Here is a 15,560-nt window from a genome sequence, read left to right as displayed (position 1 = left end):
AGGATTCACATTCTCATAATCTTTATTCCCATCTATACATCGATAAGCTTCAGGCTGTAGTTCACACAGCTTCTGTAGAAGTCCGAGGTACATACCTACAGTCTGAAACTCTGTGATTTGTATAGATGAGAAAAATGATGATAAAAATGCAAATGAATAAGACTACATAATAATTGAAGTATTTTTTCTTATGTCGAATCCATAGATGACTTGATAGAGCAGAATGCGATGGACGCTGTGCCTTAAACTTTAAATATCTGCGTCGTCGCTGCTAGAATTTTCAACGAATTTAAATTCAATACAACTAATCGGAGATTTTCGGCCGGATCTTGGTAGCCTGACAACAATACGCCCGTGTGAATCTTCTATACTTTATTTTTTCTCAACGCAGTAAACTGCGCCCCTATTTTTCGTCGGCCTTAAAACACAGCTCATTGTCGGAACAGCAAATCCACATACTTTAAATTTAAATTCGTTCAAGTGGTCATTGAAACAGCCTCTATTGATGACGGATCACGTATTCACGCGCGATTGGGTTTACATGCGCACCGTAGCCGCGAACGTAGATCAACGTCGGCCAGCCACAAAGTGTTAATGAATCCGGCTCGACTGCTCGTTGATCCGTCGTCATCCATGTCTGTCCACCCTTCTTTCCCACCTTGTTGATCGCCCAGGTCTCTCCCTCTTCCTCCCTCCCCCTCCTTCCCCCCCCTCTCTCTATCTCTCTGTCTCTCTGTCTCTCTTCGGTTCCCGAAATATCCCCGTCTATATTTGCTAAGGTAGATCCCATATTTTGGCTCCGCAGTTGGCCACTCGCGGCTGGACGCGGATTAGCACGCGATGGTTATATTTGGGCCCCGTGGGAGCGGGCTGCGACACGGTGGGGAGACCAACGGGGGCACGGGGGCGCGAGCAAAACAGAAACGCGGGGGCGCGGGGGAACAAGGGGGGGGGGGGAGAAAGCTCGCCGACGAATCGAGATCAGGATCGACCTGAGGAAAAGTAGTGGTACGCGATCAACCTTCGGCTACAGCTCTGCGATCGTTCGTCTCTCTCACTCTCTTCTCCACCCTTGTACTTCCTCTTTGTACTCCTTTTCTTTTTCCTCTCGCGCCTTCCGTCCTCCATCCCCAATCGAACCCTTCCAGCTATCCACCACCGGTTTCCTCCCGGTCTCCTTAACGGTTGGACTCTCACTTTCGGCGAAACCCGTGACGTAACTCGGGGTCGATGGCTACCTTCACAGCCACCACGCACATTGTCCTGACCGGAAACGAGCCGCAGAAGTCTCAGGAAGACGATGGTTAGTTCGATCCTTGGGCGGATGTCCTTCTCGCAAACGCCTTCCTCCTGATCCGTTGAGCAGAAAACGCAATATAGCTGTCCTGTGGATGTTCCCGAGTCATATGAATATTACTTGTGGAATAATAATCTATATACTATGCGTCCTGATATCTTATCTTTCCTTATTATATGTAAACTGTAAATTATTTCGTCGCAAAGGTTATTCACTTAAAAATTGTAGGTTTTCTTTGACTTATGACAAAAGGTACAAATCGTAATACGTATAATCGATTTTTTGGGAGAGATTTTTTCCCGAAAAATGTTGGAGACCATGGTTTTATTAAAAGGGACCCTCCGTGTTAGCGGTAGACGAGTGAATCTACGTTATTTAATTCGTTAATTCACGTCGTGCATTGCTTGCTTTCAGGCGAATACAGGGTGGGAATCAAGTTCAACGATCAGCACATCCCTGACTCGCCGCACAAGGTTTACATCTCGCCGGCGATGGGCGACGCGCACAAGCTCGAGGTCGCGCAATTTCCCGAGAGCGGAGTGCAACCTGACAAGCCGTGCACCTTCCTGGTGCGCAAGAACGGCGCGAAAGGCGAACTGGACGCGAAGGTAAAGCCGCCCTTTCCCCGTTGGCTAACACGGACGCCTCGAGGGGCTGTAACGTTGTAACATGGCGCCGCGACACATCCCCTTGCGAAAGAGAGGAGGAGCGCTGTAAATAACTCGCGCGCGTGTGAAACGGCCGTCGTCGCAATAAACCGCGTGGGTGAGACCGCGAGCGTATTTTTACTGTTCGCCGCATGCACATAGCTGGATGAGTCACGTGGAGGATTTCGACACAAAGTGGCAGCATCTCCATCATCCTCGTAACGGCTCCTCTCGGTGGTCGTTCGTTTGAAAATTTCGTTATTTTGTTTTTTTTTACACTCGGCTCTTTGCGGCTCAACGGTGCTATTTGAAAAGCACTAAATTGTGTAATGTTTATTCTTGCCGAAGTAAAATCCTCAGATCGTATAAGAAGTCAAATGCTTCGAAATTGCGCAATATCGAAGAGAAACTTTACGTTGAAAAAAAGCATGAATACTTCTTAGATATTGGGAAGAAAGAAGAGTAAAAAAACTAGTATAAAAGTACACTTTTTTCACAATTGCAAAGTAATCCCTCAACAGAGACTTAATTTTTTAAATCAAATATTCTTATCTCTATACTCTTTTTTTTAATTGCGATACGATAGAGACGTTTTATAATAAATGGTATAAGATTTCTAAGGGCTAACTCGTCGAGTTGCATCAAGCTATCCGTTATGCTTACAGATCGTGTCTCCGAGCGGTGCCCAGGATGACTGCTTCATCCAGAATATCGATGGGGATACGTACTCGGTAAGGTTCATGCCGACGGAGAACGGCATTCACCAAATCCACATGAAATTCAACGGAGTGCATATAACGAACAGTCCGTATCGCGTCAAAGTTGGTAAAGTGGACGCTGACCCGGCGGCGTTGCACGCCTACGGCAACGGCCTGAAGGATATCAAGACCGGTCAGAAGACCGACTTCATCATCGACACGTGCAACGCGGGCAGCGGGGCGCTGGGAGTCACTGTAGATGGACCCAGCAAGGTCGCTATGGACTGCACTGAGGTCGAGGAGGGCTACAAGGTCAGATACACGCCTTTGGTACCGGGCGACTACTACATTAGCATCAAGTACAACGGCTACCACATCGTGGGCTCGCCATACAAGGTTCCTTGTACAGGTGAGTAACACATCCTTATAACCAGGGCTGGGAAAGTTACTTTAGAAAAAGTATTTAGCCACGGTTACAGTTTCTTCGCTAAAAATGTAACTAGTTACAAGTTACCAATTCTGAAAGGTACCGCGTCACAGTTACAGTTACTCAAAAAGTAACGAATCGTTACTTTGCAGGTACTTTCTTGCAATAAAAATATCAAATCAGCATTTGAATTGTAAAGCGTCGATAAGGGCGTTTATGCGCAAGGCCTAATGCGATATGTAGAGGTTTAAAAAATATATAAAGTAACTATTGATGTAAATGAGTGAAGTTACAGTTACAGATGGAGAGAAAGTAATGAAGTTAAGTTAGAGTTACTAAAAAAAAGTAACTGTAACTTCGTTACAAGTAACGAGTTACTTCCCAACCCTGCTTATAACAGCAATGATGTATACACACTTTATAATATATTCTAACACAGAAAGCGGCATTAGATAAAGTAAATATTGTCTATTCCAGGCGCGGATTTGGCGGAAAGAGGTGCGCAAGAGACAAGCTCGATCGTCGTCGAGACCGTGCAAAAGATATCGAAAAGCAAGCAGACTGGACCGATATTGCCGTTGTTCAAGTCCGACGCGGCCAAGGTGACGAGTAAAGGCATGGGTCTCAAGAAATCTTATCTAGGGAAACAAAATCAATTCACCGTGCACGCGGGAGATGCCGGTATGTGGTTGCTATCATAATCCATATTTGTTATCGATCCGATTATAAAAATCTTCTGCAATCAAGCATCGTTAATTTGCCGATCACATTTTATTGCCTATATTTCGCTATTGTAAATCTACATAGATGACAATTTTGAAAACTTACAAGTAGCGTTAAGAGTTGATTAGCTGTTTCTTTTTAATTATCATTCGAAATCATTGACCAGTGTCGTAATTACAGGTAACAATATTCTTTATGTGGGCGTATACGGGCCCAAAGGGCCGTGCGAGGAAGTCTACGTGAAACACACGGGCCGCAACAATTACAATGTGAGTTACCTACCGCGCGAGCGGGGCGAGTACATCGTGATCGTCAAATGGGGCGACGATCACATTCCCGGTTCGCCCTACAAAGTTGAAGTTTAAGCCGGACCAACAGCCCGACTAGACGCAACGCGTCTGCAACCGCAGCGACGGTCAATAAAATAGAGCCATGCGTCGTACTTTCGTTGTAAACTACACGGGTCCTCGAGTTCACATTCAACCTCGCCAAAAAAAGAAACAAATTAAGTGCCAATTTAGATTTGCGATCGTAAACTCGTAACTCGATATCAACTATTGGCGAGAAATATCTAAAAGCGATCCGGCCTACGTCGAAACGACATGTGTTATCTCGATTTTTAGAATAGCAGTCATATACAGAAGACAACTATGACACTGACGATAAACTCGCGTTGTGACTTCTCGTCGACATAGTTCATTCGCTTATCCTTCCAAGGTCCTCGGAACATAATGTTGGATATTTTAAAAATTGACGATTTTTCTTAAACAAATTATTGTATATATGTATATTATATGTACAATATACAATACAATTGTATTGTATATTATATATACAATATACAATACAAAACAAATAGAATTGTCATTAGAAATGACGAAAAATTAAAATGACGACGAAATACGTAGGTCAATTACTTGTTGTTTGTTCAAAAACACCAATTGTGCCTTTGATTCGATGTAAGCATAATATATACAGAGATATATTTCACAGATTCACACACACATGCAGTATCATATACAAAGCCACACGCAAAGACGCTGTCATGTCTCATTCAAGTCAGATCCTGATTACATTATGTTATATTATCGGTTATTGAACAAAGAAATATTCGGAACTGTTCCTTATTGATTCTAGTCGGCTTTGGACATATTATAAAACAGCTAAAAATGAAAGAAACATATATTTTTACATGTTTTTTCGTATACTTGAAGGTTAAAACAATAGCTCTCAATGGCTCGATTTTAATTTCAATAATAATGTAAGAAGAGAGATATATTAAAAATATATTTTCCAACATCTAAATGCATTATTATGAAATACATAAAATATCATATTTTTCTTAGAAAATTTTGTTTGTATATCGTACAATTTCAATTATTGTAACATTCGACCAAAATTAAGAAATGCAACTTAGAAGAATTGTTTCCATCTCTAAACGAAAAAAGTATTGTGTAAAAAGACATGTCTCATAGTTTTAGCAGTTCTAAAATGTATCCAAAATTCCTCAAAATCGACGAGGAACAATTTCGATCGTTTCTTTATAAGTATAGATTAAATATATTGCAACTGATTATTATAATAATATAAAATAGAAGTTAAATAAATAATATATTTATTATATGGACTTTTCGTTTACCATCTTATCCTTGTGAGAAAGCATGTTTCTTGTCTGCGTGACAGTAAGCGTGCGATGCATGCTGTTCTTCGAATAATTGCATCCAGCAGATAGAATAACATTTAGAAGTTAGATAAAAAGTATATTTTCGAGCAAAACAAACATTTAAAAAATGTTATAATTCAATTAATTTTTCGAAAATTATTCTCGAACTTTATTTCCAAAGACAGAATACGGTTTTATTTCATTTAGCTAATAGAAAAAAAATTGCGAAAGCAGTTTTTTACGAATTAGTTGCGCTAGTTTATTATTTACGTTGTTTAGCTCGGTATTACTTTCGAAAGTTACCATGCAGATATACATGGAAAACAATTTTGATAACAAAAAATAATCGGAGAGAAGTATGATAATATTATCTACGAAGTTGTCAAGCAGCTCTTCTATTTTACGTTTGATGCATAATTTTCTGCAAAAAGGAAAATATGTCTTATACATATAATTCCAAGCTCAGTTTTACGAAACCAGCGAATCGCTCTTGTTACATCGCGCAGTACCGTTTCTCTCATTAATATTACATTATTCCAAGTCTTTCCCATGCGTTTAAGCCACGTTGCACTTTCTGCTTTTTGCTTTCGTTTCTTATTAAATAGATTGCCCGTCAAAATAACAAGAAAAGAACGAATGTGTCCGGATTAAATATGATTGCCCATTTAATCATCGTGCTTTCAGCGGACAGTTTATATCGCACGTTTATGACAAAAAAAATAAAATAAAGAAGCGGCCTTTTCATTTACAAATGTGATAACAATGAATGGTCGGCGATTATTTCGAAAATTAGTTGCCGAAGCTTTCGCGGCAGCTCCTGTCGAATGCATTTGCATACAACAGGAAGCCCACCGCAGGTAACTTGTCTCGTCCTGTATTGCACCTGTAGACCATGAATAACGTTACAGCTGCATGTCGTATTCACAGTGGCATTAGTTTCCCACTCTCTTGCCTGCAATATTTCTATCAATAAGTAATTACGTATACTTTTCTTATTTATCTTGATGAACGAAGAGTTGTTGCGTGCAATCTCGATATGAAACTCATTCGCGCGCGGGCAAATTTTGATTAAATGATTAAATTGTTACTACCGCGTGGTCATTTTTAAGACAATTGGCCACAAAAACTCATACGAAACAGTCCAATCAGTCTTTGAAGTAAATGTAAAATTTTTACTTTACTTAACAATCATGCGACTCGCGAAATCTTTTACTTATAAAAACGAGGAGCAAAGCAATTTTTTTCAACATTTAGCGATATTAATAGAGATAAATTTCCACCTAGATGTAATTTTACAACTTTGCAATAAGTCTTGCTTTATTTCTATTTTATATCAAAAATTTACTTTTTAAAAGCGCACATTTTTTCCCTGCTAAGTGATTCTGGCATAAAATTTTTTAACATGCAGCTTTGGGTCGCCGTCGTAGCTTTGAATTTAATGACAAAAGTCAATTGTAAAAATTACGAATTTCTGTATTGTAACATTTACAAAAATAACCATTGTTATGGCAATCGTTATCGATTTTTCGAGATTTGTAAAGGTTGGAAGAAGTGTATTATATGCATACGCGGTTTAATCCTCGATGTTCAAGTCCTTCTCTTACTATTATAAAAATGTTAACTTTCTGGCTGTGTTAACTCATAAGTACACGCAGACTATCGTCTCATCACTCGCCGTCTCTTATCGCCTCCAATTAATCTCACGCAGGCAGACATCGAATTTGGCAAACCTTCACCAAGCGTGTACGAAAATATTCGGTCCGCCGCGCGTTTCTCGCTCTCAATTTGCGTACGCGTGTTCTTACTCTTTCGGGAGAGAGAAGTTCGCGGACAAAGATGGGGAACGGTTCGAAAAAAGCAGCGCGATTGGAAGGGTTGCGCGACGTGGCGGCCGGAGGGGGTGAGGGGCGAGAGACGCGAGAGCGACGAGAAGGAGCGACGCGTGGAAGACGCTGCGAGGATTGCGCACCTGATCCTCTCTCCCGGCTTTCGCGGCGACGCCCGCGAAGGTGCCGCAGGACGAGGGGACCGAGCGGCGGGCACGGGAGGACCTCTCAGACGCGGCCTGCCCCCCCTTCGGCGAAAGGGGGCGGTAACGCGCGGTGCGAATCGAGTCCGCAGGCGTCGGAAGCGGGTGGCCGACTTGCGCCGTGTGCAGGCCCGTCATCCCTTCCGCTCGCGGGGTTCGCCGAGCGAGAAACACGCCCCGCTGTGACGGTGTTACGGCCTCCTCCGGGGCCGACGAAGTCGCGGAACGTTGCCAGACCGCAGACGCTCGCGGGCGGTTGTCACGTGCGGCCGCGCGGCCTTGGAGTCCTGTAGTCTCTCTGGGCCGCTGGGGCTCGATTCTTGAATTTATTCGAAGGAGAAACGTATACGCGAAAATTCGGCTCTTACAGAAAAGTTGCAAAGTTGATTTGGCCATTCGCATGGATTTTAACCGATCGACTCTTAACTGTTCTGTGAGGGCAGAATTTTCGTTTCTCTTTCGAAGTAATTCAAGAATCGAGCCCCTGATCCGCCGCCACGGTCGTGGACCACAATTGCGAGAGACGTTTGCTCGAAATGTCGCCAAAGTCCAATTGTATAATTGCCATCGTAGACTTGCGCTGTTGGACTAGCTTTCTCCCTTCCACTATATCGAGCGATCATCAGGCGATAACTTTAAAATCATATTAAAATGCGTTGAAACAAATAATGCCACGCGATGCACGTAGATTCTATTTCCAGACTATCAAGATAATCTATCAATCATTCGTTATATTCATTCGATTTGCCATTTCGATCTAATCGTCACGTTTCCTGTTTAACACTTATACCAGCCACTCCCAGTTACCTCCACACTTACTTACTCAGAAGCGTATTCTAACGAAGGTAAGCTGCAGAGACCTGGCTGGGGCTAGCGCGAGAGCGAGGAAAATTTCCAATCGACAATTTCCTATTGCGCGAGTGGTACGAATGAGAGTTTCAAAGATTTAACTTAAAAAAAAATGAAAGATTTGACTTCCCCTATAATTGTATTTCTTGATTAATTCAAGAATCTACTTCTTATAGCAAGACGTGAATTACCTATTGATGGACGCGATGTGTTAAAAGATTATGAAGCCCGACCTATCTACAATGAGCTCTTTGCGTCTAGGAACATTTTATTCTGTAACCAATAAACACATTTAAAAAATTTGCGCGTATTGATAAAACTGTATGTTATACATTGCGCAATCGTGCATTGTCGACAAATTTTTTAAGCATATCGACTTGCCTGTGTAAAATAGAATGTTTCTCGTTGCGAAAAACACATTGTAGATTAGACTCAAAAAGTATTAGGCATTCAAGAAAGTCGAAAGAGAAATCTGTTTAGTGCAACTCTGCGTTTTATACCTGCTTGATATTAGCGAATCGTTTGCGCTGCGTTGTATAACGTTTTGAAAAAAAATGACGAATTCACGGCACGTCACGTAACATAATGTAATAAATTGTTTATCGCGGCGCCGGGAATAAATCTGCAATAGATAAAAAATTCAGGAAGAGCGTCGATCTCTCCCTGACGCTATCTTCGAAATATCCTTCGGGGCTATGTCCGCATTTTATCCGCCGCTATTAAGATCGCCTACGTTTATCTCCGGGTTTCTCCCATGGGTCTATATCTACGATATTACCCAGCACCGTCCACAACAAAGTATCGCCGACAGTTTCGACGGTAACCCCGAGCGTTTCCATTTCTATGCAGCAGGATGGAATAGAGTTCAATGACTCGGAAGGGCGAGGGAAGGTGGTGGCGGCAGGAGGGGGAGGGCGGGGGGGGGAGGCAGAGGCGTCTTTCGCGGCGCTCCGCGGGATTGACTGCGGGCAGACGAGCTCGGGGCGAGCTTCTCGCACGTGAACTCGCGCGTAAGTAGGAAAACGCGTCGCGGCGCGACGGAGAGCACGATGGAGGGAGAGGCGGAGCTTTCGCCGCCTCCACCTACGAGCCCACCTTTCACGGGAGGTATGTCGCTCGGCCGGATTTCCCGGACCTTTTCCACAACCGTGCTCCTCTCGCTCTCTCTTCCTTCCTTTTTTTCCCCCCCCGTTCCCACCACCACCGTCCACCTCCACCGCGGGGAGCAGCCCCCACATTTTCCTTCATCGACTGCCTCTTACCCGGCGGTGGTGAATCCGCACCAGCCCCAGCCCAGGTCTCTGCAGCTTACCTTCTTTAGAATACGCTTCTGGGTAAGTATGCGTGCAGTGGTAACTGGGAGTGGCTGGTATAAGTGTTAAATAGGAAACGTGACGATTAGATCGAAATGGCAAATCGAATGAATATAACGAATGATTAATATATTATCTCGGTAGTCTGGAAATAGAAATAAAACTGGAGCAAGAATTGGAAGGCCGGAGAACGTCGTCGAGATCATAGAACGGTGATAAAAGCGTAACGGGGAGGGATTAGTGGTAAGTAATGTGACAGGTAACATTGTAAAGATTCTGCAGACGTGGTTGCGAAATGTACAGTCGCTAGTTGTTGATGCGATACGGTTAAAACTTTCAAGAGCTCCTGCGACAAGGAATGTTGAAAAATAAAGTCCGCCGATTACAAATTCGGCAACTGAAAAATTTCTATATATAAACAGTCATCGTGTCATCTCCTGTGGAGCGAGTTAACAGAATAGAAAAGCCCTTTACCGTTTTATTAGGTTTGGACAACCGATGAAACATTAATAAAGATGCGCGAATCAACTTGCGTCTGCGACTCGGTGATAAAAGAGCCCAGCGCGCAACGCTTGCGGTTGTTACACGCCTGGGCTGTCTCTTGTCCCTAAACCGCGCGAATACACGCTTATTCGCAGATTTTTATTAATTATTGGGAAACTCGCAAAACAGTAACGACCTTTTCTATTCAATCCGTTCGAGCTGCCTACAAAAGGAGGCGCGGTAATTACATCCAAAGAGGAAAGTCCCCTATTGTGAGATAGACTTGTAATATGAGATAGTGGGCTTTCAACATCAAACTTCAATCGAAAATCTTTTTTCGCGACGCTTTACGCGGTCCAACAATAAATTTCCCACCAAACACGTTTTACTCTAAGGGCAATCAATTCATGATAGAACCGACAGATGATGTCTATAAATTTAATAAAACTTTGCTATCTCGTATTAGGAACTTGTCTCATAATAGGGGACTTTCCTCTACGTATATCGTTCTATTCCATTTAATTTTGTCCGTCTCATATTTCCGAAAGATTGATAGAAATTGCCTTTGCAATATTTTAATTAAAACGACGGCTTTCCGATGCCTGTGTTACGCCTACGTCACCGATCAAGCTTCAGATAGCCGTAAACAGTGCGAACGACATAGCTTTCTCGCGCACTTTCTCCTTCGATTGTAACATTGTTATTTATTTAATGCGTCACCATCTCGAGCGAGGTAAGCGGGGACTCCGTACTCTCGTTTCCTCGCACAATAGTTCGCACATGCCACCATCTTGTCACGCGACCCCGCGTCGCGTTTGCACCTCAAAGTGCATCCCGCCTGCGCCCAGCAGACTGCAGACTCTTTTCCTCCCTCTCTGGAAACGCGGATCCATACGGGGCTCCACCTTCGCCGCCACTTTCTCCGCCGCCACCTCCTCCACTTCCGTCTTCGCCACCTCTACTTCCGTCTCCGTTGTCCGCCCCCGCCCTCGCCTATTACGCGGTTCGTAAACCCGACGCGCCATTTTGCGTGACCCTTTTTCCTCGAGGGCCGCGGTGACCTCTTCGATCTCCCCGTGAACCCCCTACTCGTCGGTCCCGTTTGCGCCGCGACTTTAATCAGAGCTCGTTCGAAGCGAGCAATACAGAGATAAAGAACGGAAATTAAACGTTAGACATTTACAAAACCACTTGCATTTTTAAATCGCTCTTTCTCTTTTTCATGCGTGCACGATTTTATTCAACAATTATTGATTGAATTTTATTCGGATTCGCTCCAAGGGGATCAAATTTGACAGATTATTACTGTTTCGTGCTTACTCTAATTTTTCAACTCAGTAGTTGATTCTTGCTCGAAAAATTTGCTTAGTCGAACGAGAAAGGCGCTCGTAGGCGAGCAACGAAGCTTTGACAAATACCGTCATGTTCCACTGGAGAACTTCATTGTAGATTCGCACGACAGTTTCGTTTCATTTTCATATATTTTCCGCCATTCTAGCGACTTTTATCTATTTCCGCTATCTTATAACTTATTATTACGAAACTAAATTTAATTATTCGTCCAATTATTCTGTAATGTCCAAACGTTCCAGCAATATCTATTAATATTTGCTATTTCGCGTCGGGAAGAAATGACGTAGAAAACAGTGGCGGTCCCCGCGACGTTCTTAAATATTTGTCAACCGTTTTCTCCATTTACAAAATGAAAACGATAGCAAATATATTTTCGTACGTACCTGCCGTGTCTTCTTCTCCGCCGAAAGTATCTGGGATCGTCGGTTCGGCCGGGGAGAAAGTGAAATAACTCGTGACAACGCAGCGCACACGCAATTGTACATTCCATGATCGTTTTATTTCGATTACAGAACAGCGATCGGGGGACTTACTTCTCCTTCTTGATCCGTTTAGTGTATTTACATTAGCTCGCTGGTGCATCGCGAGAGACTGGTTTGGCGACGATCTAAGAGTTCTGGTAGTTATATGACCGACGAGCGTCGAAAGCCGACCATTAAGAAACGTAGCGGTCAAAGGAAAATTCTTGTTACACGATTGTAGATCCCGTACAAATAATTCGGAGGGAAACAAAGTTACACAGCCAATCGGCTTTCTCTCGCGTCGTCCTTTCGCGTAATCTTAGGATTCCTTAATCGTTCGTTCGTAAGACGAAGACACACTGCCGAGGGTACGATGCGACCCTTCGTCGACGCGGACCGGTGTCGCGGGTGCGTCTCACAGTTTTGTCACGTGTTTAACAAACGATCCCTCCGTTATACGCTTTAATCCGGGTGTATACATTAGAGGTGTACATTTACAATACATGATGATCGCTCGATAATAAAGAGTCGTTTCAGATGTACAACTATTCCGATTGTAAAAATTGCACCGCGACGAGACCACCGTCGCAAAAATATCGAATCAAGTATCAAAAAAGTTGCGATTCACAGACTTATCGTCGAAACGGAATGTGCCTCTTTCAACGCGGCCGTGAAAATGACAAGCCTACAGCTGCGGCTTCGATAACGAGTAGAGGCGGAATAGCGCGGCGAGATTCGCGGAAAAAAGTTGACAGCTTTCGGGGACGGCAAGTGTGTGTAAACGCATATGTCGGCCGCGATCGTTGTGGACGTGCAAAACTGCAAATCGGGTGATCCTGGAGCGACGCACAGTTGGCAAACGTTAAGAACTAACGGAGTTAATTTACTAGCTCTAAGATGCATAAACGTACATACTAGAGAGTTAATTTACGTAACGCAGAGAAATATACAAGTATTTACAGGAGTCGAACGCTCGTTGATAGCGCTGCTCGGCTGATCCCGAGTCTCTGAGAGTGGCTGGGGGGAAGAACGCGGCTCCCGAGTCAGCTCGCTCACATGTAGATGCGCCGCAGATCGGACGGCGACGTTATCATGTTGCATTGCGGACAAAGCTTCTTCGCACCCTGCAACAGCGGCAAGAAACCTCGATTCTCAACGGGCTTGGCGACCAGAGTGATATTACTTGACAAAACTCGCCACGAACTTGGAGAACAGCCAGGAGAATAGGAAACGACTGAGATAATAGTTTTGGATGGAGGGGGAGGGGAGGGACTTTCGACATATTAATACAAATTTCGATGAATACACTAGTCATTAATCAAACTAATGCTGTAGTTACACGGCAGAAAATTAAATTCGAACGTCTGGTAATTTTGATTACGTCTGAAAATAATCGATTATTATTTTGCGAGTTGCGTGTTACATTGTCTCGTTGAGACGAGAAGGTTTTCTGATAACACGACGAGACGTGCAATATAATAAAATATTAAGAGTAAATTAATAATTAGACGTTTTGGAAGAGGTTCACCGTTGTAAACAATTAACACTCACCAGCGTGTGCAGCCAGCACTGCTCGCAGTGTACGTGCCAGCAACAAACTGAAGTAACCGGCTTTTTGTATTGTTCCTGAAATGGAGAATTCGCGCTCGATAAATAGGATAAGTATTTGATGAAGACGCTCAGCATCTCCACTGCTTACAAAATAAAACATATCGAGCTTATTGCCGCTAATTTAGTTAAGCGCACGGCAACGTAATTGATCTTGTAGCTTACGAGATGAGTCGCTTATCACGATCGAAAAGCGGAGATCCATTTCTTGTTAGACTAATGCAGCGATGGCTAAATAGCAGCCCAGATCTGATTCATTTTTCTGCTCCATCGATAATATAATCAGTTAACTGCGGACGTCGTTTGATTGAGCAGTGCCGAACTTGTGGCAGAATAAAATGTATTATACATTTCTTATTTACGATTTAGTCACGATTAGCTTTGATAATTGACATTTTAATTAATACTATATGCAAAACATATTCGTTTGTCTATACACTAATCCCTTAAACCTTTAAAGCACTGTATCATATTTAATACGCTTTTGAACATTTTCAAAATCAGACTCTTTGCAATCAACTATCTCAAACTCCCAATCGTATATCAAATTTTAAGAAATTTGTACGTAAAGATAAATGTTAATGAAGGGTTAGGTGCAATGTAACGGCCCCCAGATAAGATTCTCTATCTTATTTTGGTCCTCAATTCATCTTCACCCACAGAAAAATTTCCGGGTCCAATGCTCTTATACTTCAATGTATCATAAAATAGGATCGATGTAGCGCCAATCATATTTGTTATAGAGAAAGGAATATTTTAATCTTAAATGAAAGATTCTAAAATCTAGAATAAAATGATAGTATGTATCGTCGTTTGTCGAATATCGTGGTGGGAACTTTGTGCGTTGTAAGATGGAGGGAAATTTTATTCTAAGCGCAAGAATATATAATATAAACTTACATTTATATAAGTTACTCTTGTCTCGATATAGCAAGCCAATCTGTTTAAATTCGATAGAGGAGAATAAGAATGATTGATTTTATTGTGATATTGTCTTATTTTTATACTAAATGAGATTGTGGGGAATATAAATGCGTCAGGAATTTTTGTCCCGGTAAGAGAAATCCTTTCTGAGGGTGTTAATTTGGCCATCACTGGATTAAACCAAAGCGGCGGGGTCACGGCGCGGCCGAGATAGCGCGAGATTAGATCCAACGATCGGCGCGAGGTCGTTCTCCAGCGACCGTTCTCTCACGGCCGGGCGGTTTTTCACGAGATGAATTAAAGCGATCGTTACATAAGCGGCATTCTTCCCAGGATCGGCAAATACGCCCCGTTTATCGTGGCCGGCAACGGCCGCGGGTCGATACACCTTCAGAGTTTTACTGCCACCACGTTACGAGCGAGATCGCCGTCTTATCTCGCGCGGCGAGTTATTCCGCGTGATCGCGGACCTATAACGAAGTGCAGCGAGTCGGTGGACAGGTAATATCGCGCCGACGATGGAAACACTGAGAAGTGGTATTATACGTAATGCTCCTTCGCTACTCCGTTAATTCGTATACGAGCGGGGCATTAGGGGATAATTTATTTCACGATCTAAATATTTCAAGCTATCGCCGTCGGGAGAACGCGGTCGAATTTTATGCGCATTTTATACGCCGTCGCAATTATTTACGAGTTGCGAAACATGCGTTTCCAGATCGCGAACGGAACGCGCTGAAATAATATGTATAATGTAATATTACAAGAACGTAATAATATAAAACACGATAAAGCGCGCCGTTTTTCCGGCTTATTTTTCACGTTTAATTTGATTTTTCACAATATTAAAACCAGCAAGTTATCTATATATGATACGATGAACTAATTACAGTGACTCGATTACAATCATACGCCATATTAGCGTTCGAAAGTTAATCGGTTCAGTTTTTACGTTCAATAAGCGCCCGAGAGCGAAACCTAATTTTTATCATTACGATCGTTTCGTTCGTTTCGCGGAAGCGTATTATTCAAACGATAAATTGTTTTGTTATTTCAGCCGAGTTTCAGTTTTCTAAGCAGCACTT

At 42.9% G+C, this 15,560-nt stretch overlaps 2 protein-coding genes across 6 annotated transcripts in view; one reads left to right on the top strand and one right to left on the bottom strand.

The window, feature by feature from the left end:
- The window catches only part of LOC105562387 (filamin-A), a 49,784-nt gene extending 45,108 nt beyond the window's left edge, over positions 1–4,676 (top strand). For all 5 annotated transcript variants that reach the window (XM_012013183.1, XM_012013182.1, XM_012013187.1 and 2 more), the window contains 4 exons: positions 1,712–1,905; positions 2,610–3,051; positions 3,547–3,750; positions 3,973–4,676. In XM_012013183.1, coding sequence (XP_011868573.1) covers positions 1,712–1,905; positions 2,610–3,051; positions 3,547–3,750; positions 3,973–4,157 — 1,025 coding nt within the window. In that variant the 3' untranslated portion in view covers positions 4,158–4,676. The remainder of the gene's footprint in view (positions 1–1,711; positions 1,906–2,609; positions 3,052–3,546; positions 3,751–3,972) is intronic.
- An 8,241-nt stretch (positions 4,677–12,917) lies between these two features.
- The window catches only part of LOC105562424 (E3 ubiquitin-protein ligase RNF220-like), a 124,242-nt gene continuing 121,599 nt past the window's right edge, over positions 12,918–15,560 (bottom strand). The window contains exons 5-6 of the mRNA XM_012013258.1: positions 13,495–13,569; positions 12,918–13,067 (exon numbers count right to left, since the gene is read on the bottom strand). Coding sequence (XP_011868648.1) covers positions 12,996–13,067; positions 13,495–13,569 — 147 coding nt within the window. The 3' untranslated portion in view covers positions 12,918–12,995. The remainder of the gene's footprint in view (positions 13,068–13,494; positions 13,570–15,560) is intronic.

This window comes from Vollenhovia emeryi, unplaced genomic scaffold, assembly GCF_000949405.1.
Source record: "Vollenhovia emeryi isolate VEMERY1.0 unplaced genomic scaffold, V.emery_V1.0 DF939189.1, whole genome shotgun sequence".
Taxonomy (NCBI): Eukaryota; Metazoa; Arthropoda; class Insecta; order Hymenoptera; family Formicidae; genus Vollenhovia; species Vollenhovia emeryi.
This window is presented reverse-complemented; position numbering and strand designations above follow the sequence as displayed.